The sequence below is a fragment of the Pollachius pollachius genome (assembly GCF_949987615.1).
Source record: "Pollachius pollachius genome assembly, chromosome: 3".
Lineage (NCBI taxonomy): Eukaryota > Metazoa > Chordata > Actinopteri > Gadiformes > Gadidae > Pollachius > Pollachius pollachius.
The window spans coordinates 9,981,412-10,006,036 of record NC_136936.1 but is presented as its reverse complement, the minus strand read 5'-3'; the positions used below and the strand labels follow the sequence as shown (position 1 = coordinate 10,006,036).

At 45.3% G+C, this 24,625-nt stretch overlaps 3 protein-coding genes across 3 annotated transcripts in view; 2 read left to right on the top strand and 1 right to left on the bottom strand.

Annotated features, from left to right (window-relative positions):
- Positions 1–80: 80 nt before the first annotated feature.
- On the top strand, positions 81–10,516 carry trpc6b (transient receptor potential cation channel, subfamily C, member 6b; the record flags this gene model as incomplete). Its single annotated transcript, XM_079731300.1, has 11 exons — positions 81–809; positions 1,464–1,652; positions 2,238–2,402; positions 3,790–4,006; positions 5,064–5,291; positions 6,171–6,435; positions 7,983–8,178; positions 8,865–9,071; positions 9,449–9,505; positions 10,158–10,233; positions 10,362–10,516. Exons 1-11 carry the CDS (start codon positions 84–86, stop codon positions 10,514–10,516), a joined length of 2,481 nt encoding a protein of 826 aa, XP_079587426.1. The 5' UTR covers positions 81–83.
- A 2,972-nt stretch (positions 10,517–13,488) lies between these two features.
- On the top strand, positions 13,489–21,679 carry pgr (progesterone receptor; the record flags this gene model as incomplete). The annotated part of the gene is made up of 8 exons (XM_079732970.1): positions 13,489–14,129; positions 14,639–14,748; positions 16,250–16,366; positions 16,730–17,026; positions 17,751–17,895; positions 20,126–20,256; positions 20,971–21,128; positions 21,524–21,679. 8 exons carry the CDS (start codon positions 13,489–13,491, stop codon positions 21,677–21,679), a joined length of 1,755 nt encoding a protein of 584 aa, XP_079589096.1.
- Positions 21,680–22,221: 542 nt separating this feature from the next.
- The window catches only part of arhgap42b (Rho GTPase activating protein 42b), a 63,962-nt gene continuing 61,558 nt past the window's right edge, over positions 22,222–24,625 (bottom strand). Inside the window, 1 exon segment of the mRNA XM_079732969.1 lies at positions 22,222–23,865. Within this exon segment, the coding sequence (XP_079589095.1) occupies positions 23,777–23,865 (89 nt within the window). The 3' untranslated portion in view covers positions 22,222–23,776.

The window sequence follows — 24,625 nt, the reverse complement described above, 5'->3', positions numbered from 1 at the left end:
CCCCACCCCCCCCCACCCCTGAAGTCTGCAGTCCTCAGCCTGCAGTTCTCAGCCTGCAGCCCCCCTCCATGCATCAGCAGGTGATGGCAAAGCCCAGAAGGCAGGCGTTGCGGGGTCCCGGCTACCTCTTCCGCGCCCACTCCTGCAGCCTGTCCATCACCGAGGAGATCTTCCTGGACGCGGCCGAGTACGGGAACATCCCCGAGGTGAGGCGCATGCTGGAGGAGATGCCCCACCTGGACGTCAACTGCGTGAACTACATGGGCCAGAATGCATTGCAGCTGGCGGTGGCCAACGAGCACCTGGAGGTGGGCAAGCTGCTGCTGCGGAGGGACAACCTGGAGCGCATCGGTGACGCCCTGCTGCTCGCCATCAGCAAGGGCTACGTCCGCATCGTGGAGGCCATCCTGTGCCACCGGGCCTTCGCCGACGGCCGCAGGCTGAGCTACAGCCCCGGCCACGCCCAGACGCACGGCGAGTTCTTCGCCTACGACGAGGACGGCACGCGCTTCTCCCACGACGTCACGCCCATTATCCTGGCAGCGCACTGCCACCAGTACGAGATCGTGCACGTGCTGCTAGGGCGGGGCGCGCGCATCGAGCGCCCCCACGACTACTTCTGCCAGTGCTCGGCGTGCGGCCAGCGGCAGGGCCTGGACGCCTTCAGCCACTCCCAGTCGCGCATCAACGCCTACAAGGGCCTGGCCAGCCCCGCCTACCTGTCGCTGTCCAATCAGGACCCGGTGATGGCCGCGCTGGAGCTGAGCAACGAGCTGGCCGTGCTCGCCAACATCGAGAAGGAGTTCAAGGTAGGGGTTGCTAAATGGCAGACCGAATGTGTTTTATGTAATTATTATAATTATTACAATGTCCCTCTTCAGTTTATTGTTGATGATGGTAAATCTAAACCAATTAATAATGTAATTTGATTACTTCATGGGCACTAATGTGAATAGGATCTCATTGTTTGATGAAACTAATTTAGTTTCATGCATAGGACTAATATCGACAGCATGTCATGGGTTCAATGCAAATGCATCTTTCTAGCATTTTTGCATATCAACCAAACAAACTGAAGACATACAAATGATTGACAACATTTATTGTTGTGTATGTGTGTGTGTGGGAGCGAGAGCATGAATGGGGCGTTTGACCTTTCTTCAGCTCGGCAGTTACTATTAACCTGCGACAACCCTACGGCAAGCTTACTCCTAATCAATACATGTATTGATCTGTCATCAACAGCATCAGGGTGTAACTCCTCAGGAATCAACCTTTAAACAGAAAACAAAGAAACATTTCAGTAGGGTGGAGAGGTCGGGATGTCTGTAGTCGTTTTTGGTAAATAAATAATAAAGAATCACTTCCTCCCGGAACAGGCTTTGGATCCATATAAGGGACTGCACCGTTATCCGATCGTTGGCCTGCTCTCAGTAATTTGTGTTTTTTTTTAAACCGTGCAGAACGACTACAAGAAGCTGTCCATGCAGTGCAAGGACTTCGTGGTGGGCCTGCTGGACCTGTGTCGCAACACGCAGGAAGTGGACGCCATCTTGAACGGCGACGCCGAGGCATGTGACGAGCCGCAGGTGCGCTCGGCCAGACAGGGCCTCGTCCGACTCAAGCTGGCCATTAAATATGAAGTGAAGAAGGTACGTCCCTCTAGGGGATTGGTCTAAGTGGTAATTAAACATATTAATTGGATGGTTCATTTCGGCTTGTTGGGGTGATGGCATAAATTACTATTATTCTTCGCCTTCTCCCTTTTCTTAACTTTTTCTCCCACTAAATCCCATTATCACTAACACTAACACACTCTCTCTCTGTCTCTCTCTCTCTCTCACACACAAATTCTCATTCACTCAATCATACTCATTCTCTCTCTCTCTCTCTCTCTCTCTCTCTCTCTGTTGATCTTTCCTCACTCACTCAACCCCGCCATTCTCCCCCACACCCACGGTCTCCCACACACTCACGCGGCCACTCCCTTTCACTCCATCCCCCACACGCCCCTCCCCCACATACACCTCACTCACAAACCCACTCCCGCAACGCACACACACACACATCTCCTCCAACTCCCACCCCTCCCCCCCCCCCCCCCCCACACACACACAATCACCTCACTCGCAAACCCACTCCCACCATGCCCACACTCGCATCTCCCCCCCCCCCCCCGCATACACCCACGTACACCTGGCTCACCAACCCCCTACCTGGTCCCTGCCGGGCCCCAGTTTGTGGCCCATCCGAACTGCCAGCAGCAGCTGCTGTCCATCTGGTACGAGAACCTGTCGGGTCTGCGGCAGCAGAACACGGCGGTGAAGCTGCTGCTTGTGCTGGCCGTGGCGCTGGGTCTGCCGCTGCTCGCCATACTGTACTGGCTCGCCCCCTCTAGCCAGGTGAGGAGGGGCGGGGGGGCCGCAACCACACACACACACACACGCTCACATGCGCGCAAGCTCACAGGCACACTCACTCAGATTGAATCCCTCAGTGGCTCACTCACATTCACACTCACTCACGCATTCACTCCCTCACTCAGACACAATCACTGATTCACTAAGACCCTCGTTGAAAAGACATAATCACCCACTCACTCAGACAGACGTGCACATACATCTAAATCTTTCATATGAATTATTCATATTCAGTATAAAGGAATGTGTTAAACATGCATGAAACAACAAAAGGAAAGAAGACTTATAGTTCTCTCCACTTATGTGAAAAGGGCAATCCCCCTTAAATTCAGGACACGATAATACTTGTGGATTTGTGGCTTGAACAGACACATTTATCCTTCACCAGTCAGTCAGCGCTATATCCCCGCGCTCACCAGCACCGTCTGCCCTCCCGACGGCACGCTGAAAGCTAGACAGAAATACGTCCTTCTTCACACACAGATCCACCATCACTGTCACCAAACAGATGTTCCAGGGACGAAGGCGCCGCACAAGTGAGCCTGCAAAGAAAGCATTCTGCTGACCGAAGCAGTGCCTCAGGACATGTTTTAATGCGCTCTCCGACAAGAGAGACAAATTAAACTGCCGCTGAAGCTAAGCGACTGTTTGCCGTCTGTTTTTTGCCGAGAGAGAACGACGGCACTTATGAGCTGGAGACGATCATCGCTGTTTTAAATCATGTCGTCCTCACCTGCCTCCAGGCTACGGGGGCGAGTTGGTCTCTAGGGGTTAGGGGTTAGAGAAAAGCTTCTGGGTTCAAACACCAAGGTGTGGACGATGCCCCTAACGACCGTAGCCGCTCCTTAATGATCTGCATCTAAAGAAGTGTCCACTGTGAGGCTCTGTGGATAAAAGCATCTGCCAAGGAACTAAAATCTATAGTGGGATGTGCCCTTCCCCCCGGCGGACGGCCCATCTGGACCTGTTTCCCCCCCGCTCGGAGCACACGGGACGTCACTTGACCCTTTAGTCCCTTACACACTTTAGATTTAGACATAGTTTTGCAATTTGGTATAATGTATTGATGAACCGCTTCAATAGCATATACTGGACACTTAAGTCCCTTCTGCTTTCATTGTTAATGAACCGCCGATAATGTTGACATTCATTTTGTATCTATATTTGGACTACTTTTATCATATGGTTATCATGCCTGTATAAACGGGTATAGACGCATCTTTCCCCGTATCTCTTCGACATACATGTTGTAGTTTCATTATTACTTTACTTTAGTTGCCGTCCGGTCCTTTCTGCAGTGACGGCCTACTCTCCCCTCCGGGGTTAACGCAGCACAGTGTTCCTTGCCTCACCTTTCCCCCCCCCCCAGCTGGGCAGGGTGATGCGGGGGCCCTTCCTGAAGTTCGTGGCCCACGCCGCGTCCCTGATGGTGTTCCTGTTCCTGCTGGTGATGAACGCGGCCGACCGCTTCCAGGGCACGGCGCTGCTGCCCAACATGACCACCCAGGACCACCCCTCCCAGCTGTTCCGCATGAAGACAACCCCCTTCACCTGGATGGAGATCCTCATCATCTCCTGGGTCATAGGTCAGGGGGGAAACCGTACTCGGGGGGCCACTGAGCGACGCATAGAGCACACGGCACACGCACTCACATGGAACCGGCGCACGCACGCACGCACGCACGCACGCACGTACGCACGTACGCCGGAAGGAAGGCAGGCCGGCACGTACACACGCACTCTCTATTCCGGTCACATGATTTCCATTTCATCCGCTATCAGATGATTTCTGCTGAGAATGAGAAAGAATTCAGTTTGCCATATTGCACGAACACACATGCACACATCTAGACACACTCACGACACACGCACACATAGGCAAACACACAAGGATGCACACACATCAGGCACACACTAGTACACACACACACACACTGTAATAACTATAAGTGAGTCTGCCGGAGCTTGCGATCGTTAGTGAGAGCAGGAAACCGCCCACGCAGGGGAAATTATGTTTACTCTGCCCACACTCATACCAGAATATTAGAAAATAATATCTAATAAGATAATAACAATGACCTTCATTAGCATATAAAAAATAAACCTACTTAGCCAGGGTGAGCCAGGGTTCAATTGTAACTTTTAGAATTGTGTTGTTTTACCTGTTAGTGATACAATTTAACGGCCAGGCAAATAATATGTAGCATTGAGCTTTTGCCATTGGCTGGTAGCAGGTGTTCATGTTGGACCCTGGTTAGCCATAATGTCCGCTAAATGATGATGTATGATTCTGCAAAGTAAAATACGCTCTACATTCACCCATACACAACTAATGACTGATCATTAACAACTTCATAATCATACACGTTTGCTAGTTTTGTTAATGCTGGTTTAGAAAAGGAAAAAAAATACTTTAGACTTCACATTTCGCTGTTAACATTTGTATCCCTTCTTCAAGCTGAATTAGGTAAGATAAGTCGACTTTGTCTATTAATCAGTGACAATGTCCAAACAGACATGAGGCTCAATGAGAAGAGACGCATGTTAGCACCTTGCTAGCTTCCATCCGCAGCCGCGGGGCAGTTACATGGCTAAATGCAGGCTACAATACAACACACCTGTGACAATGCTCTCTTTGTCTAGGTAAGATCTGCGCCGAGTGTAAACACATCTGGTCGCAGGACATCAGGGAGTACGTGTCTGAGCCCTGGAACCTCCTGGACTTCGGCATCCTGGCCATCTTCGTGACGTCCTTCACGGCGCGGTGGATGGCCTTCTGGCACGCGCACGCGGCCCAGCTCTACGTGGACGTGCGCTACACCGACCTGGCCAACGTCACGCTGCCCGCGGAGGTCCAGTACTTCCAGCTGGGTCAGTCCCCAGACCGCCTCTTTATTAGTAGGATTGTTTTGGTTGCTTTTAATATATCTATGTTTTATTTTTTGGTATTTTAAGTTTTTATTTTTTATTAGTTATATTTGAGAATAATTATTATTGTATTATTGGATGATTGTTATTTTTTTGCATTATTTATATTTATATATTTATATTATTATATTATTATATTTGCATTGCTTATTATGGGAAAAAAAGCATGATCATATTATTTTGTATCTTATAATTATTATTTTATATATCATAGTGTTATTTATGTTATCATTTGAGTATTATTATGATGTCATTATCAACAGTACAAAGGTTGATATCATATAGAGCATGGTAGTGCAGGGCCAGAGCTTCAGTGTCTGTGTGTCCATGTTGACCTTGAGCCAGATGCTTAACCTCACGACCTCATCTCAATACTCTGAGGCCACTTTGGATAACAGCATCTGCTAATTCATTCAATAATAATTAATCAGACGTGTGTGTGTGTGTGCGTTTGCGTGTATATGCTTAATGTATGCACAAGCACACACGTGCGCATTCCTGCGAGCGGGTGTGGGTGTGTGTGTGTGTGTGTGTTTCTTTGTGTGTGTGTGTGTGTGTGTTTGTGTGTGTGTGTGTGTTTCTTTGTGTGTGTGTTTCTTTGTATGAATGTGTGTGTGTGTGTGTTTGTGTGTATGTGTGTGTGTTCACGCGCGCGTGTGTGTGTGTTTCTTTGTGTGTGTGTTTCTTTGTGTGTATGTGTGTGTGTTCACGCGCGCGTGTGTGTGTGTTTCTTTGTGTGTGTGTTTCTTTGTGTCTGTGTGTGTGTTTGTGTGTGTTTGTGTGTGTTCACGCACGTGTGTGTGTGTGCGTGCGTGCCTCCAGCGCGGATCCACTGGATGCCGTCGGACCCCCAGCTGCTCTCCGAGGGGCTGTACGCGGTGGCGGTGGTGCTGAGCTTCTCCCGCATCGCCTACATCCTGCCGGCCAACGAGAGCTTCGGGCCGCTGCAGATCTCGCTGGGCCGCACCGTCAAGGACATCTTCAAGTTCATGGTGATCTTCATCACGGTGTTCGTGGCCTTCATGATCGGGATGTTCATCCTGTACTCCTACTACCTGGGGGCCAAGCAGAACGATGCCTTCACCACGTGAGTTCACATCTAATGAGTCACAAGAATGTTTTATATAGAATTATGTTTATTAAAATATATATTTATACATTTATAAATATTATTAAAAAAGATATATGTATAAATATAATTTGTATTTTTTACATAAATATTTGTATATGCACACATATTTTCCCATATGTATATATTTTTACAATATCTTTGATGGATTTACATTTCTCTATTCAAACTCTCAAAAATCTCTAAGTCCTATTTTGAATTTGTGTAACTGTCCTGAACGTTAAGCTCTGGCACCTGCTCAAGTACCTGTTTGGGATTAATAAAGTACTGAATACATTCATAAAGGGATTTTGGCTTCAATGTAATGCCATTTAAAAGTGAGGCTTAGAACAATCAAAACATACAATCCAAAAAGTGCCACTTGACCAAGTTTTTAAATCAACCAGCAAAGTACATAGTAGCCATATCAGAACAAGAGTCTGTACAGAGAAGCGTCACACATCAGAACACGGTTACAATGTGTGTTAGTGGCTGATCTGTGTATCGTTTCACTGTTGTGCCCCAGCAGCCTAGCAATAACTAAGGGCTATGCTACTATGCTAAGGGCTCTGGCTACATTCTGCAGCATTTAGATATTAAAAAACTGCAGTAAAACTAGTGCTTCTTCTATTGTGATTGCTTCCATCATTTGTTCTCAACCTCAATTCCCTTGTAAGTCGCTTCAATACAGGGTCTGATCAATCAGTGGTACCCACCCGGGGTACAATTTGTACAAGCAGCCAAGACCAGTAGCTACGCCTTCCATTTTAAACCCCACTACAGTATTAACAGTATGGTTTAAGTTTATAGGCCACTAAAATATTAATAATGAAGCTAAATGAGCCTATTATAATATGAGTTCCTAGGCAACAACCATATTAACAAGGACTGAAAGCAGCCACACAAGGTATTCACAGCCCACCCAGCAGCCACCCTTTTTGACCAAATCTCAGCTGCAGCCATTACTGATTAGTTTTTTGGTTTTAGTCCCATAATCCATGCGCACACACACACACACACACACACACACACACACACACACACACACACACACACACACACACACACACACACACACACACACACAGACACACACACACACACACACGCACCCCCACCCACACACACACACACAAACACACTTAAATAGAAGATGCCGTTTATGTGTTATTCTGTGCCACCTGCTGGCGAAGTGGTGCATTACGCTTAAAGGCAATTACTTGAACTGACGGACGTCATGGAATGAAGTATCTGCATAAAACTTTTGTATGTTAAGGTAGGTGCCCTCTGTGTTCATTGCGATGTTCACTGCACAGCTAAATCCATCCCGACGGACAATATGGGTCCAAATTGAATAACATTTGTGGTTTGGTGTGGATGACGGGGTACTGATTGTAGTGTGATTGTAGTGTGATTGTAGTGACTGAAGTGTGGGTTCAGAACACAAAAGGTTGGAAAACACTGTGCTGACTGAGCGACTGAACCCCCCACCAACAGAGAGCTCCTTGTGTTTCCTCCTCACCCAGCGTGGAGGAGAGCTTCAAGACCCTGTTCTGGGCCATCTTCGGCCTGTCCGAGGTGCGATCCGTCGTTCTGGACACCAACCACAAGTTCATCGAGAACACAGGCTACATCCTCTACGGCGTCTACAACATCATCATGGTCATAGTCCTCCTCAACATGCTCATCGCCATGTTCAACAGCTCCTTCCAGGAGATCGAGGTGGGTCCAGAACCCCCTGAAAACATCCCGGTGACATGGCTCGCGATGTTGTAACTTCATTGGTTCTTGGAGGTTCCAAAGCTGTGGTTCCAAGCCTTATTTGGCCCTGTGACACATTTTTTCTTACTCGGTTGTGCAACTGCTTCCACGTATAGTTTTAAAGGTGACATATTACACCACCAGGTGTGAGTGTGATTAGTCATTACAAGCCGTTTTGAAAATCTGCCTCTTCTTACATCACAAGTGGACGTGTACACCTAGATGTGTGCTGGATAGATCAGTCTACCAGCCTACCCAGTGGACTGTAGCAAACGTTGCTCATCTATCCATCATACATCTGGGTGGACACGCCCACTTGTGATGTCAGAAGAGGCAGATTCAACGCGGGTTGTAACGGCTTATAGTTAGTAGTAGTTTGCAACACTATGATTGGTCTTAACAAATCACCCCAGCTTTTAGCTCGTCTTCTATCAGACTTTAAATTGTTAATCTGAGGTCTGATCTTTGAGATGAATAAGCCAGCAAGCCCCGGCAACCCCATATGTATTCCAAGAGGGGTCGTAACATAGATTTATCCCTCTGATGCATGAACACTTCATCTCTCTTATGAATTAATAAATCCTTTCTCTCATGAATAATTGAATGATAGACCGGCACCTCTTACCTTCCTCTCTGTCATGCTGCAGGACGATTCCGACGTGGAGTGGAAGTTTGCCCGCTCCAAACTCTGGTTCTCTTACTTTGAGCACGGCGGAACGCTGCCTGTGCCCTTCAACCTCGTGCCAAGCCCCAAGTGCATCCTGGGAACGACACTGGGAATCCTCAAGCTTCTCTGTAGACTTCCTCACCTGGAGGTCAAGGACCAGCCGGAGCTCAACCCGGAGCTCAACAAGGTCTGAGGGGACGGGGGTAGTCTCGTCTGGTGGTTCCGGGCTTGGGGTCCGGAACCCACCAGGGGTCTCCTGATATGCATTTTGGTGTCGTGGGAGATGGCTGATTTAAAAGCTACCGATGTTTGACAAAACATTTGTTAACGTTTGGGGTGTTTACCAAAGGTGATTCTATATGAACTAATGATTCGTAGCAATAAGAAAACTAAAACGAACTACTTCTCTGGGATATGATGATACTATGCAGATATTCACGGGGTCATAGGTCAAAAGACTTGGAAACCACTGGTTGAGAGTGTTTGACTCAAAGTCCTAAAGGTTCTGGTTTCGATACCCCCAATGTCCACCTTCAACATTTATTTGTATTTTTTAACCGTTAGCTGAATCAACAAGATGAAGAAAATGTTGCTACATCAACGGCCCCGAGCACACACCAGGTAAAGCACCTTTAAATGATCGCTTCACAGTATTTATTTATTTATGTATTACACACGGATGCATATGCAGTATTAATTTGTTTTCATGTTCTGAACGCTTACATCATCCATTTTACACTCTCCATGTAATTCTTCCTTTTTAGGATTGTGAGGTTGCACACACAACCACAAACACACACACGCACACACACACACACACACACACACACACACACACACACACACACACACACACACACACACACACACACAGCAGTGGCAGGCTTCCATTTATTATGGCCATTAAAACATGTCTTAAGGCACCAGTGATTAGATTGGATGACTAAACACACTCCCCAAATAATATCATCTCTTCCTCTCCTTGTCTAGCGACACACAAATAGATAAACACACAAACACAGAAAGATACCAACACACACACACGTACACACACAAGCCCCTGGCCTATATTCTTTCTTATCAGTGTGGGAATTCATATTAGCAACCTTCCACTGACACGCTCACAGCTCAAGGGCACTAGGGAGTTGAGTGGTTTTATCACCAACAGATTCTGAAACCTCCGGAATGCTGTCGAATGGAGATGGTAACATTCGTCTTTGTGTGTGTGCGTGTGCGCGTACGTGCGTACGTGCGTGTGTGTTTATTTGAACAGAAAATTATGAACCGCCTGGTGAAGAGGTACATCATCAACGCCCAGTCAGACCGCGACCATGATGAGGTCAACGAAGGTAGGCGCTATCACTCTAATCGTCAAAAGAACCTATCTTTGGGCAATTGTTATCAGGCAAAGCGACGATACAAAGCAATAAAGTTGAAGTACAATCTAATAAAAGCCGATGCTTGGCGCCCCCTGCAGGCGAGCTGAAGGAGATCAAGCAGGACATCTCCAGCCTGCGTTTTGAGCTGCTGGAGTGCAAGAGCTACAACATGGACGCCATGGCTGGCCTCATCCGACGGCTGGAGGAGGTGACACGCGCCACCTCCAACAGAAAAGCGCGCGACACTAATTGATGCAATGTTATTAGTATTCTTATATTTAGTAATTTACCAGACGCTTGCCTCCAGAGCGACTAACGATGAAAAAAACAGCGAGAAAGGTCACTGCTGACAGGTTAGCTTGTGGTCATCACACCCAGAACATGTTATCACTAGACTATCCTTAAGATATTAGTTATTGTACATATGGATATGTGTCTATATTAGAGGTGTATTCCACACAGTTTAGAAATGCAGAAATGTCTTTACAGAAATAGACAAGAATCTTTTTTCTTAAAATGTGTGTTCATTAGAACGTTTTGCCCGAATGAAAAGACAGCAAAGCATTGAAAATAAAACTTGCTATTATTTGTATGATTTACTTATTTGTTTTATCAATGCTGTTATTTTACACAACCTGAATATAATTCAGTATGTTGTTTTGTGTTTACTCCGGTAGTCGTCCCCCTTTTGAGCCGCTAGATGGTGCTACAGAGACTCCTGCTGCCAGTTGCATTGTTTTTATTTTCCTTCCACACCAACAACTCTGTGAGTTGTTAATAATTTCTCCCCCAATCAATGTTTGTTTTCCCCTGAGTTATTGAAAATAAATATGTTCAAGCGATCAGGCAGGGTCAAATTAATAAGTCGGAAGTGTTTTAACTCTACAGACAGCAATCCCTTAAATAAACTACATTTACTTTCTGCCACAAAACAGGGTTTTTGACACCACCTGTTATGCCTAACCACGATCAATATATGGCCTTATTATCATAGAATAGACAAATAAGAAAAAAATATGGGCCTCTTACACACCAATAAATCGAATTTCAGAGAATTTCTTGTATCAACACATGGAGACCATAACAGAAGTGAGACGCGTTGTATTCACACACACACACACACACACACACACACACACACACACACACACACACACACACACACACACACACACACACACACACACACACACACACACACACACACACACACACACACGTGTTTGTCTCGCTCCCTCTTTCACTTTATTTGCCCTCCCTGCCCCATCTCTCACAAACACACACGCGCGGGGGAACTGTCTGACCTGTCACGCGAGCCTCCTCCACCAAATTCAGATGATCATAAAACATCGCAGACAATCGCTTTTTAAGGCTGAACTGTCAACCCCGGGAAACCGTTGGTCGCAGTGTTATCTTCTACCGGTTCATAGGAAATTCTTCAGACTAGGATAATTGGGACAAGCTTGTGGGCGCCCACATACCGCGAAGGCAATGCATTTTTTTTAATTAATATTTTGTGCAAATAAACTCCCTTTTTGGTGAGTCAACTTGGGACTTTAATTGTCGGCCTACATTTCGGAATAAGAAGCCAATATCCTCACTCCTTGACCGGTTTTACATCCGGATAAAAGATAAGGTGGGGGGAGAAGGGGGGGACACCACTCCATCCAGTGTTTAAATAAGGCAGCCATGACACAACGGCAAGCCTTAAGATAGTGGTCCCCGGTGTCCGCTGATAGCAGGCCTGTGACGCGGGAGATATGGGCCCAAGGTTGCGATGTGCATCATAACCACAAACCTCAACATCAGCAACACGAACGCACCACTGATTATGACAAACAAAAACAACACTCACTACGCCCACTCATAAATTCTGGGAAAATCATTCCATGTAGTAGGCCTATATGAACAATTCTTGAATCAAATGGGCGTGGGATTATATTATGTCATAAGGATCTGGTTTTATCATGTTGTGTGGTTACAGTTATGTTTAATTTAAGAATCAAGGCCTTGTTATCACATGCCCTGTGGTTGGAGTGATTTGCCCGAAGATATGGACAGTGCATTATCAAGTTCCACTAATTCAGCATTACATTTTTGTTTGTCTACTCCAAACATGCTGTCACGTTTCTGAAAGTTTTGCCAAATACAAATACCTTATATTCCTAATAAAAATGTGATCAAATATATATATAAAGATACATTTGTTTCATATAATTTTCGACGATATTAAATGTAAATGTATGCCAAGTATTTGTGTTTATTTTCCCTAAATCTTCCATGAATCCTGTTCGTCTTTGTCTACATCAAAATCAATGTAATAAAAATCCTCACTGGAAGCCAATCGAGGCCATGTTCCCTCCTCTCTCCCAACATGTAAAAGCTCCGATGCCAAGACGACTTGAAGAGGTCAATCATAAGAGCACGACCCTGGCTGCGTCCAACTGTCTGCTCTCTGTAGCCTGGTTACAACTGCAGCTCCACACTAGAGGACCAGCCACTCATTTTAATCCATATGTACATTCTTCCTATTCAAGTAATAGGCCTAGTTATATTGCATTCATTCAGGACCGAGTGTGGGCGTAATATGTCCAGTAGTTTCAATTTGATCATTTAGCTACAGTCTGACCATGGCCTACTACATGTGTGCAATATAATTGTTTAGCATTAGATATGTCCTCTCTCATAGCTTGTCAATCTAGCATTATCTAATGAGTTCTATCACATCTATTTTGGTGTGAGTAACAGGGAGACGCGATAAACTCGGATTATAAACTGAGGCACGTGCCCCCGGGGTGGAGACTTCTTGTTCATCACCCAGGGTGGAGACTGAGAGGACGGAGGACACAGCTTTCTGCTGGATTGAAAAGGGAAAAGGAAAGGGTCGCCGGAGAGTTTCGAAAGATGACAGTGAAAGGCGAACAACAGAAACGTGTCAGTTCAGCATTTTGCCACCAGACTCGGGTACTTATTTTCTCTAATGGTACTTATTTCAGGTTCTGTAATTGATTAGTAGGCTAGTATAATTTGAATCGTTAGTATTATCATTAAACAATCCTTTTGATAAACCATTTATTAAATTGCCAACTTTTAATGTGAAAGACAGCAGGGAAAAACAAAGCGTCAAAGCGAGAGTGTGTCCAGGGGGAGGGCTAAGGAGCAAGGTGGGGGTTTCAGAACGCGCGCTTTCTCCGGACGCAGATGGAGAATAAACCCAATGGAAGGATGGACGCAGTAAGCACTTCTCTCGCCGACTCCACGGAATCCAAAGACAACACGACCATCGGTGAACTGAACGACATGGGATTTAGCCACGGGAAATCACCAGCGTCGACCTGCGTGTCCACCACCGTGCGTCACTTCGGCCACATCGGAACTCTGTTGCACCAGGGCGCACCGCTTCTGGACCACGACGGTTACAAAGAATGCCCCCTGATGGATCACCCACTGGCCCTGAAGCAGCACTTCTACGGCCGGGTTGAGGAACACGTGAAGACGGACAACATGAACATGTCGTGGGCTGATTATGTCAAAGTGCCGAGAGCCAAAGAATCAACGGTGCAAAGGTTGCAGGCGCAACGCGCGTCGACCGCGACGTGTAAGTTTATAAAGGACGAGAAAGAGCCGTCGCTCATCATGGACCATCCCGGTGGCCCCGGGTTCGGCCTGCCCACGGAGATGGCCGAAATGGACACTTTTTATGACGTCGAGAAGAAACAGCCGCCGCCGGGTTTCGCGGATGACGCGTCGAGCTTCACGTCGACGAGTTCCCAGGGGATAGAGGGGTCCCCAAACTTCCTGGTCGAACTGAACCAGCAGGACCCGCTCGCACCTGTAGTCCTGCCCCAAGTAAGAACTGAGTTGAGGTCTGGGCAGCCCAGCAAGGGCATCATGCTCAACTTCGACGCACACGTGACCAACGCACTCGCACACGCACATGCACAGCAGCAGCAGCACCATCATCTGCAGCAGCAGCAGCAGCTGATGGTGTACAAGAATGAAGTCCCGCGGTGGTCCTTCCCGACTGGGAACGCTGCGGACGCGCAGTTTTGGAGCCAGTCTGCGGGTCTGTCCGACGACCTGTACCCGTATGGGGCCCATGGTGCCAGTCCCGCATCGCAGAGGCACTCGCCTTCGTACTCCAACTTTCCCGGGTAATTATGAGATCGACCTCCAACAGGTCGACAAAAAAACGAAAATTTTAGTCAGCTCACCGCGTCACTCCATGAAAAAACTAACAACATGTAATTTATTTTGTGTGTGTGTCTGTGTGCGCGTGTGCGTGTGTGCCTCCGTGCCTGTGTATATGCGTATATGCGTGTGTGCATTGGTGTGCGTGCGTGCGTGTATATGTGTATTTCCGTGATTTCTACAGCATGCCACCCCAGAGGCTGTGCATGATCTGCGGGGACGAGGCGTCCGGGTGTCATTACGGGGTACTAACCTGCGGCAGCTGCAAGGTGTTCTTCAAGCGAGCGGTAGAAGGTGAGGGCACGTACACACCCACCGTGCTGACTCGTTGACGTCTTTCTCCCCAAATAAGGGACCTTGTGTCGCTTCAACCAGGGTGCACTTGTGTCGCTTTAACCTGGGGGCCTTGGTGCACCAAATTTTAACCTTAAATTCTTAGCACTTCAACATTTGATGGCTCTCACACAACTAGTTTGTCGTTAAATGTTTTCATATATATTAGGCATATATTGGACATATATTTCTATATTAGGCATTCATGATCCTTGGTCATGTTACAAAACGATTAATAAATTGTAATCACAATAAAAAAGATACTATAATAAATCAAAAATAATAGCCACAAACAAATAAATTTAAAGAATTCCAACAAAAGGTACACAACTGTGAAAATCAATCGATCAAGCCGATGAGGGAATTGTTTAATTGCCACTGGAGCTATTTAGCTTATTTAGCTAATGCTCACATTGTGGCGGTTACAGAGGCCTTAGCTACGCTAAGCTCACATCGTGGCGGTTACAGGGGCGGTAGCTATGCTAAGCTCACATCGTGGCGGTTAGAGGGGCTTTAACTAGTAACGCTTAGTAGCACTAACAATGTGGCGGTTAGTGGTGCTCTAGCCACAGTATCGCTCACATTGTGGCGGTAAGAGGGGCTTAAGCTATATGCTAAACTGAGATTGTGGCGGCTAGAGGGACTTTAGCTAGTAACACTTATATTGTGGCGATTAGAGGTGCTTAAGCTAGAGTAACGCTCACATTGTGGTTGTAAGCGGGACTTTAGCTACATGCTTAGCTCACATCGTAGAAGTTAGAGGAGCTTTAGCTACAGCTGACCCTCACATTGTGGCGGTCAGAGGGACTTCAGCTAGAGTAACGCTCACATTGAGGTGGTTAGAGGGCCTTAACTGGTAACGCTTACATTGTGGCGATTAGAGCTAGTTTTGCTTTGCCTAGTTATGCAAACATCTTGGTCCTTAGAGGGCCTCTTCCTAACGCTCATATCGTGGCAGTTAGAGGGGCTTTAACTAGTAACGCTTAGATCCTGGCGTTGAAGGTGCTATAGCTAGACTAACACTAACAATGTGGCGGTTAGAGGTGCTGTAGCTAGACTAACACTAACAATGTGGCGGTTAGAGGTACTTTAGCTACAGTATCTCTCACATCTTGCCGATGGAGGGGGTGCCTAATTAGAGTAAGGCTCACAATGTTCAGGTCACCCAGCTGTGGTTATTTGGCAACTAGTGAGTGTCACACTGTCCTATCTATTCTCCGAAACTCACCTCAGAGGAAAATCGGTGTGTTTGTCGAGAGGTTGTGTATTTCACAGAAGGACACAGTTTCTGCGTGGTTGTTGTGTTGGAAAAGTCAGAGGGGGAGCGGACAAGAAAGGAGAGAAAAGAAGAGAGAAGGGAGTAGAGGGGAGAGAGAAGAGATGAGAAAGAGATAAGAGACAGCCATTGTCAGTGAATGATGTTAAAATTGGGTATATTGTGTTTCTTTTTCTCCTTGAGCAGGCCATCATAATTACCTCTGCGCTGGACGGAATGACTGCATCGTAGACAAGATCCGGAGGAAGAACTGCCCCGCGTGTCGCTTGAGGAAGTGCTACCAGGCTGGGATGATGCTAGGAGGTACGGATAGATGCCATGTTTCGCCTTACGCTGGCCTCTATCTGGGGTCCATCTTGGTGGAGGGAGCTAGTCTGGTGACGGAGCAACACCCCCCCCCATTATATACACTGATACACACTCTTGCTGAAGGAACAGCCCTCGGATTCATCTTAATTCATTCTGATTCATTTGGAATCATTGTAGATAAATAAAAAAAGCACTAACTCACTATCGCTAATTGAGTTAGAGAACCTCAAAAACAATATTTGTTGAGTTTTTAATATGTTTTGAACACGGAACCAAAGATGTAGTCTTCATGACTTGGATCGTTTGGATATCTAACCAGTGCTCCGTGCTTGTCCACTCCCCCCCTCCCCACTACAGGGAGAAAGTTGAAGCGTTTCGGGGCCCTCAAGGCAATGGGCATGTCCCCCGTGAACCTGATGTTCCAGTCCCACCTGGCGATGACGGGCGACGGCTCCGCGTCCTGCATGCCGGGCATCCGAGAGGTGCAGCTGTCCTCCCAGATCCTGGCCATCCTGGAGAACATCGAGCCGGAGATGGCGTACTCGGGCTTCGACAACACCCAGCTCGACCTGCCGCACGCGCTGCTCAACAGCCTCAACCGGCTGTGCGAGATGCAGCTGCTGTGGATCGTCAGATGGTCCAAGTCCCTGCCAGGTAACTGCGCTTACCCCCCCCCCCCCCCCCCCCCCCCCTTCCCCGACCCTCACTCCGTATCCCCCGTTCTGGTCAGGGTCACCCACAGTCTGTTGCCTAGGGAAAGCGGCTAGTTTGGCCTCGGCCCCCCCCCCCCCCCCACTGGCCTCGGATTCGTAGAAACCGGCTGCCGTTGTGGTTGTCATGGTTGTTAACCGGCAGGAAGCGGTTAAGCTACAGCTTTAATAGCTAGGGGTCTGAGGTGGTCACACACAGGTTGTTTTTAAACGGGATGGATGGTAATGTGTAGGGAATGAGTTCTGCCTATGTCATACACTGGTTTTGTTTGTGCTCAGGATTGGGAGAGCAACCAGGAGTGTTTTTAGAGTTTTACAATTGTCGTTCCCTTAAAGGGATTCTGGGAAAAGAGGAGTGAAAGTGAGACAGAGGCCAAAAAGATAAACCACTCTACTTTGTAGCCATAACTTTCAACAACTTAGTGTCTACAACATTGTTTTTCAAAGTTACAACCCTCTCTCGTTGAGTACATCGTGTGCAAAAACGGTTGCCATGGCGTCAAACGGGAAACAATTGTCTGTAATGTTTCCAAGCAAATGACTCCTTAGCATTTGAATCAATAGGTGAAAGGTCAATATTAGATTAACAATTAACATTAGCGGTTCACTCTTATCAAAGCCAAGTGTTAGCGATGTGAGAGTTGTTAATTTTCCTGTGTGTCTGGCAGGCTTTCGTAACCTGCACATCTCGGACCAGATGACCCTGATCCAGTACTCCTGGATGAACCTGATGGTCTTCTCTCTGGGCTGGAGGTCATTCAAGAACGTCACCAGTGAATTCTTATACTTTGCCCCGGATCTTATTCTTAACCAGTAAGTACCTTCCCATTCGCCCCTAGCGATAATTATAATTAGTCGTGGCCTTAATCAACTAGCAACTAGGAATAAGTGATTTAAAAATCGAACAACTATGTGCAGAGAGCCGAGTATTTGTATTTATATCTGTATTTTTTGAGGCAACAAAACTATTTGTAATGAATAAAAGTGGAAATAGACGTAAATAAGAGAAAGTAATCCTGCTTTAGATCATTCTTCTTATTAGTATTCATCAATAAACTGTTAAAATAATTCTGAACACTTAAAAGTTAGGGAAGGCCTTTGCAATAAAGTATTATATAAACTATTAAAATAATTATTAAAAAGAGGCCTTTTCAATAAACAATTATATAAACTATTATAATAATTATGAACACTTAAAGGCATGAAAATAATAAAAAGAAACTAAACTCTCAACTGATAATTGACTGTTTGAACATTATGAAACACGTCACCACCCACCCTAATTAGTGGACGCTGGACAGACAGAATTTAAACAAACCAAAAAAGGCCTAACAGATCAAATAAGCGTTCTTATTTGTTACACAAAGGCTGAGTGAACACAGCGTGTAGGTAAACTAGCTACACTGCCAGAGCAAAGCTTATCTCCTCCTCCCGGTCAAACAAAGTCTGCTTCACATATTGCAGGTTTCAACAGGAAAACAAAAAATAAATAATGTTATGATAAACTAACTCAGCAAACCGGTTAAGGTATAACGAAACGGATCAAAAACAAAATGATATGCTACATTTGGCTTATATTTGAGTAAGCCTGCGCTGCACATTTTCAGCCTGCTCTGCTGTCTCTCCCCTCCACTCTCCCCTCCCCTCTCCCGTCTGAAGGATTAGGCAGAGCACAAATAATATCATATATTACATTTATTATATATAGGAACACCAGCTATTTGGCATGTTATTTTTGTCTATATTTTTAAATATAGTCGCATGAATTAAATATTTGGAAAAACAAACTATTTGTGCCTTGCCAAATACTGTATTCAGATTCGGCTCCACCACTACTATCCACTGGGTATAAGTGGGAGTGTGATGGCGCGTTCAGATCGCTGGGAATTTGGGAAAACATTTTTGCGACGTTGGAAAGTTCTCGTGAACGACACTCTGATGATTCTTTTCTTCCTTTCGGCAACTGGGGCCAGATGTTGATAACAGAGTTGCCCAGGTAGTGACGTATTGCTAACTAGTGATGCGCATGAACATGGCACGACATGAACGTTTTACTCAATGTAAAATAATCAACCATCATATCACATACTTTACTACTGATTGACGTTTAACCGTTTGTTGGCATCGACTTTGCTCAGTTTTAAACGTTGTGTACTTGTAAACCAGTTCTAGAAGCAAGGCAAGTGTTGCCTTCCATACCGTGGCAGTACAATGTGCTTCTCATAAATAAAAGCAAAAGGATAGTAGGTGATAGGCTACAAGGAAATAAAGGCGTGGAAACTTGCAACTGATCCTGATGAATTTTGTTTTGTTCCAACTGGTTAGATAAAAAAAACCTGCTGTGAAGAACTTTCAGATTCCGAACGCAGTGCACATGAACGGTCGCTGTCGGGAACACGCATAAGCCTGAGTGTCATTACTGACGAGGCATCTCATTATTACCCGGACACATGAATGCGCCTTTAACACAGATATATGATAGATAGATCCAACCTCACCAGTACAATCCACCAGGGGGATGATACACAAAACAGGGTTTTGTGTATCATGACAAGGGATACTTCGACTTGTCATGTCAGCAGTAGATAGATTTTTTTTATCAGCCTTAGACATGCTGGTCAAATAATGGCCCTTTAACATAGACACAAAAGCTCTGCCAAATTTAATCAAAGCATACAACTGAATGATATCGACCAAAAGTTAAGGTCTCTACGGCCGTAATACCTAAAGTTGTTCTGTTTCATTGAACTATCTTACCATGTACAAAAACTAAAATAACTTGTGGATTGTCTTCTCTTGTGGATAAACTGACAAGCTATTGTTTATCCAACTCAGCTAGAACAATTTGATAAGAACAGATAATCACTCCTTTTTACTGTACGATATCATTCAAACAAAACAACGATATACACAAGCTCTCATGTAGTGCCATGATAACACTTCAAACATGTTATTTCCAAGCCCTGCCAATCGAAAGTGTCAAGTGTGCTACAAAACATTGGGTTTTGCGCACGAAAGTGAGTCAGTGGTTCCCCCTTCTCAGGGACCAGATGAGGCAGTCTCCCATCTACGACCTCTGTCTGGCCATGCAGTTCATCCCCCAGGAGTTTGCCAACCTTCAGGTCACCCGTGAGGAGTTCCTCTGTATGAAGGCCATCATTCTGCTCAACACAGGTAAGCCAAGCCGAGGATAGCCATACGAAACTTAACCAAAATAGGCTTAACCATGCAAAACCAGCCAAATCCAGGCCAAACCAAAGCAAAATAAAATGGGAACCGTCAAATTTTCTAATATAAGAGAGTGCGAAGGTACTGGGTTTGGTCCACCTTGTCCGCAGAATAACCATCAGCATAGCTAGAGCAAGATACCCATAACACCTACACGCTCCTTTTTGACATGTATCGGAATTTAACGTTAATCCAAACCCAAGGCAAAGAGTGACCTCATGTTCCTGAAGGGGCCAGGCTGGCTAGGTGACCTGTAGAGGCCTCGTTTTAGTGCAATGCTACTCTGAATAAGGACGATCCATGGACACAGCGGTGAAGCATTCCCAACTGTTGGCGTATATGCTGCTGTCAGCTTTGCTGAGTCAATGGAACACGGCCTGATTTATGGTGCAGATGTTATCAATTCAATTTGAAAGGGCCCTTTAAAAATTTAAAATTGCCCTTTATGTATCGACCCAGTGATGACTTCAACAAGATGGTCGTAATTGAGCGCTGGACATCAGTTGGACATAGATAGTGGTAAATAAATAATGGACCCAACTTTACGATGAACGTATCAAAAGCTTTGACCCCAGGGTTCATCCAAAACAACATGACATAACGTGGCTGTGCGTAGTTTGACTCTAACTTCAACCCAATCTCCCCCCGGCCCTCCTGCAGTGCCACTGGAGGGACTGAAGAGCCAGGCGGCCTTCGACGAGATGCGCCAGAGCTACATCCGGGAGCTGACCAAAGCCATCCACCAGCGGGAGAAAGGCATGGCTGGGAGCTCCCAGCTGTTCTACCACCTCACCAAGCTGATGGACTCAATGCACGAGGTACGCTTCAGCCCTTATCGAGGGCTGCTCGATTATGGCAAAAAACATAATCACGATTACTTTGGTCAATATTGAAATCACGATTATTCAAAGGATTATTTTTGAGTTTGAGAACATGATTCATTTTTTCAGCATTTCTCTCCAAAAAAACACTCTGTAACTGAGAACCGTTTCACCTCAATTATGTTAGTTTGGACAAAGTTTGACACAAAAGTAGAAATTTTAAAATTTGATTAATTGCACAGCCCCACCCCTATCCCTCCCTCCCTCCCTCCCAGCGCTCTCCGCCTCCCCCTCGGGTGGGAGTACATGATTCAGGAGTAGGGGAGTACATGGGTTTTCCTGGCACCCACCCGACAACTGGCTAATTGGCAGCGTGACCTTGGGCGTTTCAGATCGTCAAGAAGGTCAACCTGTACTGCCTGAGCACCTACATCCAGGCGGACGCCATGAAGGTGGAGTTCCCCGAGATGATGTCCGAGGTCATCTCGTCCCAGCTGCCCAAGGTGCTGGCGGGCATGGTCAGGCCGCTGCTGTTCCACACCAAGTGAGGTGGGAAATGAACCAACCTTGCACAGACACCATCTTCATCAGCGGCCCTGTTCGTCTGCGTCGTTATAGTGCAACCTGAAGAAGGCCGTTTTATTCTTCATCCCAGAATTGTGTTACATTAACTTTACGGAAATATCTTTGTAAAATGGAAAGATATATTTTGACGGATCTTTTGAAGCAGAGAAATGTTTTGACCTTTTTTTATATTATTATATTTAATATTTTAGGAAAGGGTTAGGGATGGATAGGGACAGAGGTAAGAATTTAAATCTACAGGATTCGGTCAGGACCCTTGATGGCCCCCACCGAGAAAAATGTTAAATGAAGATTTGCAGGCCAGGCTCTCTGCTGTACCGATGAAGGTCATAGATCGCCGTAGATAGACACAGAGAATAATTACATCTAAATGGTGGAAAGGGCGAGAGGGAACGAGAACGAGAGCAAGGAGAAAAAGAAGAGAGAAAGAGAGAGACCAGCGGTTCCTTCCAAGTACAAAAACAGAAAATTGCCCCACTCCAGGGAACAGCTCCACGAAACACACTTCAATAAAAGCCTTTATTGGTGTCGTATTATCAAACAAAAACAACTTGCCCTTTGATCCATCAGACAAACATCACCCGCTACAAACTTTTTAAGCTTTTACTGAAGGCTGCTGAAGCCAATTGTTTCAGGGTCCTAGAATAATGACGCAGGGAATTCACCCCGCTTACCCGCTGCTTACCGCGTTAAGTGGATTGCGTTACCATGTCCATCATCTTTACTCTGGGCTCATTAAAAACAACAGAAACATGGAGGATGAGTCACACAGTTACATTAATAGGTGTGTTGTTTAAAGGGCAACAAGCGCCTTGAGTGATACAATCACTAATGTGCTTTTCTCGTTGCGCTATCCACCGCATAGTGGCGAGGGAGTAGCATTCCAGAGTGACAGTTCATGGCCACACATCACATCCTCATGTAGTCAAACGGAAAAGTACAGCTCGGTCTTGGCCAGCCATCGTAAATACCTTGGTGGTGAATGTTTCAGTTAACCTCCGCAAGAAACGCTCTTAATTTGGAGTCACTGTAAGTGAAAAGATATGAGAAGATACAAAGTTCTTCTTTGTTTGTTTCAGCGGATGCGACCAAGGTGATAGATATTACATTTGTATCCACATTGGGCTACAGAAATTGTAAAAACAGGACAATAATTAAATAATAATGATTTGATATATGTCTAACACATTTGACATAAGTCCATATAATCATCTTTATTAAAACTGTTTACCATTGATAAAGTTACAAAACAGCATTTAATGTTAAAAATGTAACATTAAATATAATAGTGACGAAATAAATAGTGACAATTTCATCGTCACTATTTTAAAAACAATAGTCTTTATAATAGAAAATATACAGAATGTGAAAATGTATAGGGATGCACAGTGTGAAGAGGTAAATATTTTTGATTAGATTTTTGAAGCTGAAATGCACAGTACCATTGAGTTTACGGTAGAAAGTGCAAAAAGAGATTCGGCGAGAGAGATTTAACACACAGGCCAAAGATAATTCAACACTAAGGAGAGGACCAATCTTGCCATGCTATTAAAGATGTATTGTTATTTAGAAATAAATCGTTTCTTATCAAAATAAATGACTATTCTGGATGAAGCTGCATATAATTGTTAAAAAGGTTCAGCTGACTCTTTGAGTGTGCTGTTGATGTTGATATTGTTAGTATGCAATATTTATATATTACAGTGAAACAATATGAAAACAGATTTACATTGATCATACAGAGGGTATGGAGTAACTGAAAACCAACCGCAAACTTCTTCAACTTCTAATACCCGGAGTTGGTAAACACAAATATGTATGAATTGTGAGAAGTATGTAATTTTGGCATTATTATTATTATTATTATTATTATTATTATTATTATTATTATTATTATTATTAAAAACAGCCACCATACAGTTTTTGTTGTTGTTGCTTCGAATGCAGTGAAAAAAGGATTCTACAACAGCCAGTCAAATCATACCTTGTTTCCATGGATACCATGAAAAAAAGTATACACATATATGTGTGCCTTTATGTGTTCATATTTTATCAGCTGGTCAAAGGTAGACAACATAGTTCTCTGGTATCAGACCCGTCTTGCCATCTAGTGTCGCTTGGAGCCAGCCCGGTTCGATGGAAGGGTAAACTAAAGTTGGAATGAAGAGATAAACAAAACCAATGAATGAGGTGAGACAAGCCGGGACAACACACAACCAAACTGTAATGAGGAGCGCATCGTAAGTAGCCAGGTACCCAGTGCTGCAAGAAACCACATGCAAAAAATCCCTGCCCTGGACTAATGGAAGCAGAGGCGTAGGCCCACTGTTGCCAGGTAATAATACTACACACTCCACACAAGATGAACAGCGAGGGATCTGAGGTCAGGTTGTTCTCTTTAAAAGACCCCCTAAGTCAGCTGAGTCATTCAACTGACGTCAAAGACTCTGCTGCTCACTAGATCTATAGTACTAAAAAGGAGACACGACCATATAAGACAAATCAAAATAATAACAATAGACTGACGCACAAACAATCGATAGAGGCAAAAAAAAATGGCCTTTGAAACAACTCGACCACATAATTATTTCGACGGTAGGGAGCACGGCAGCGTGAATGAGGAGGTAAGGGCAAGGAGCAGGGCCAAACGGAGTAATAAATGCGTGCGTGTGTGCCAAAGCTAATACAGGGAGGATGTTGATGTTAGCTAGGGCACGCTGCCAGCTACGCTACGCTAACAGAGAGCATGCTCAAAGCCATTACTGGGTTAGAGTGACCTAGCACGCCCTGCGAGACCGCCAAGACATTTCTTCAAAAATTCAGGTAACAAAAAGAAGCAGAACAGGAGAAGGACTAAATATGTGTGCCCTTTGGATGTGTGTAATATTGGTTGTATGGGGGTGTTGTCG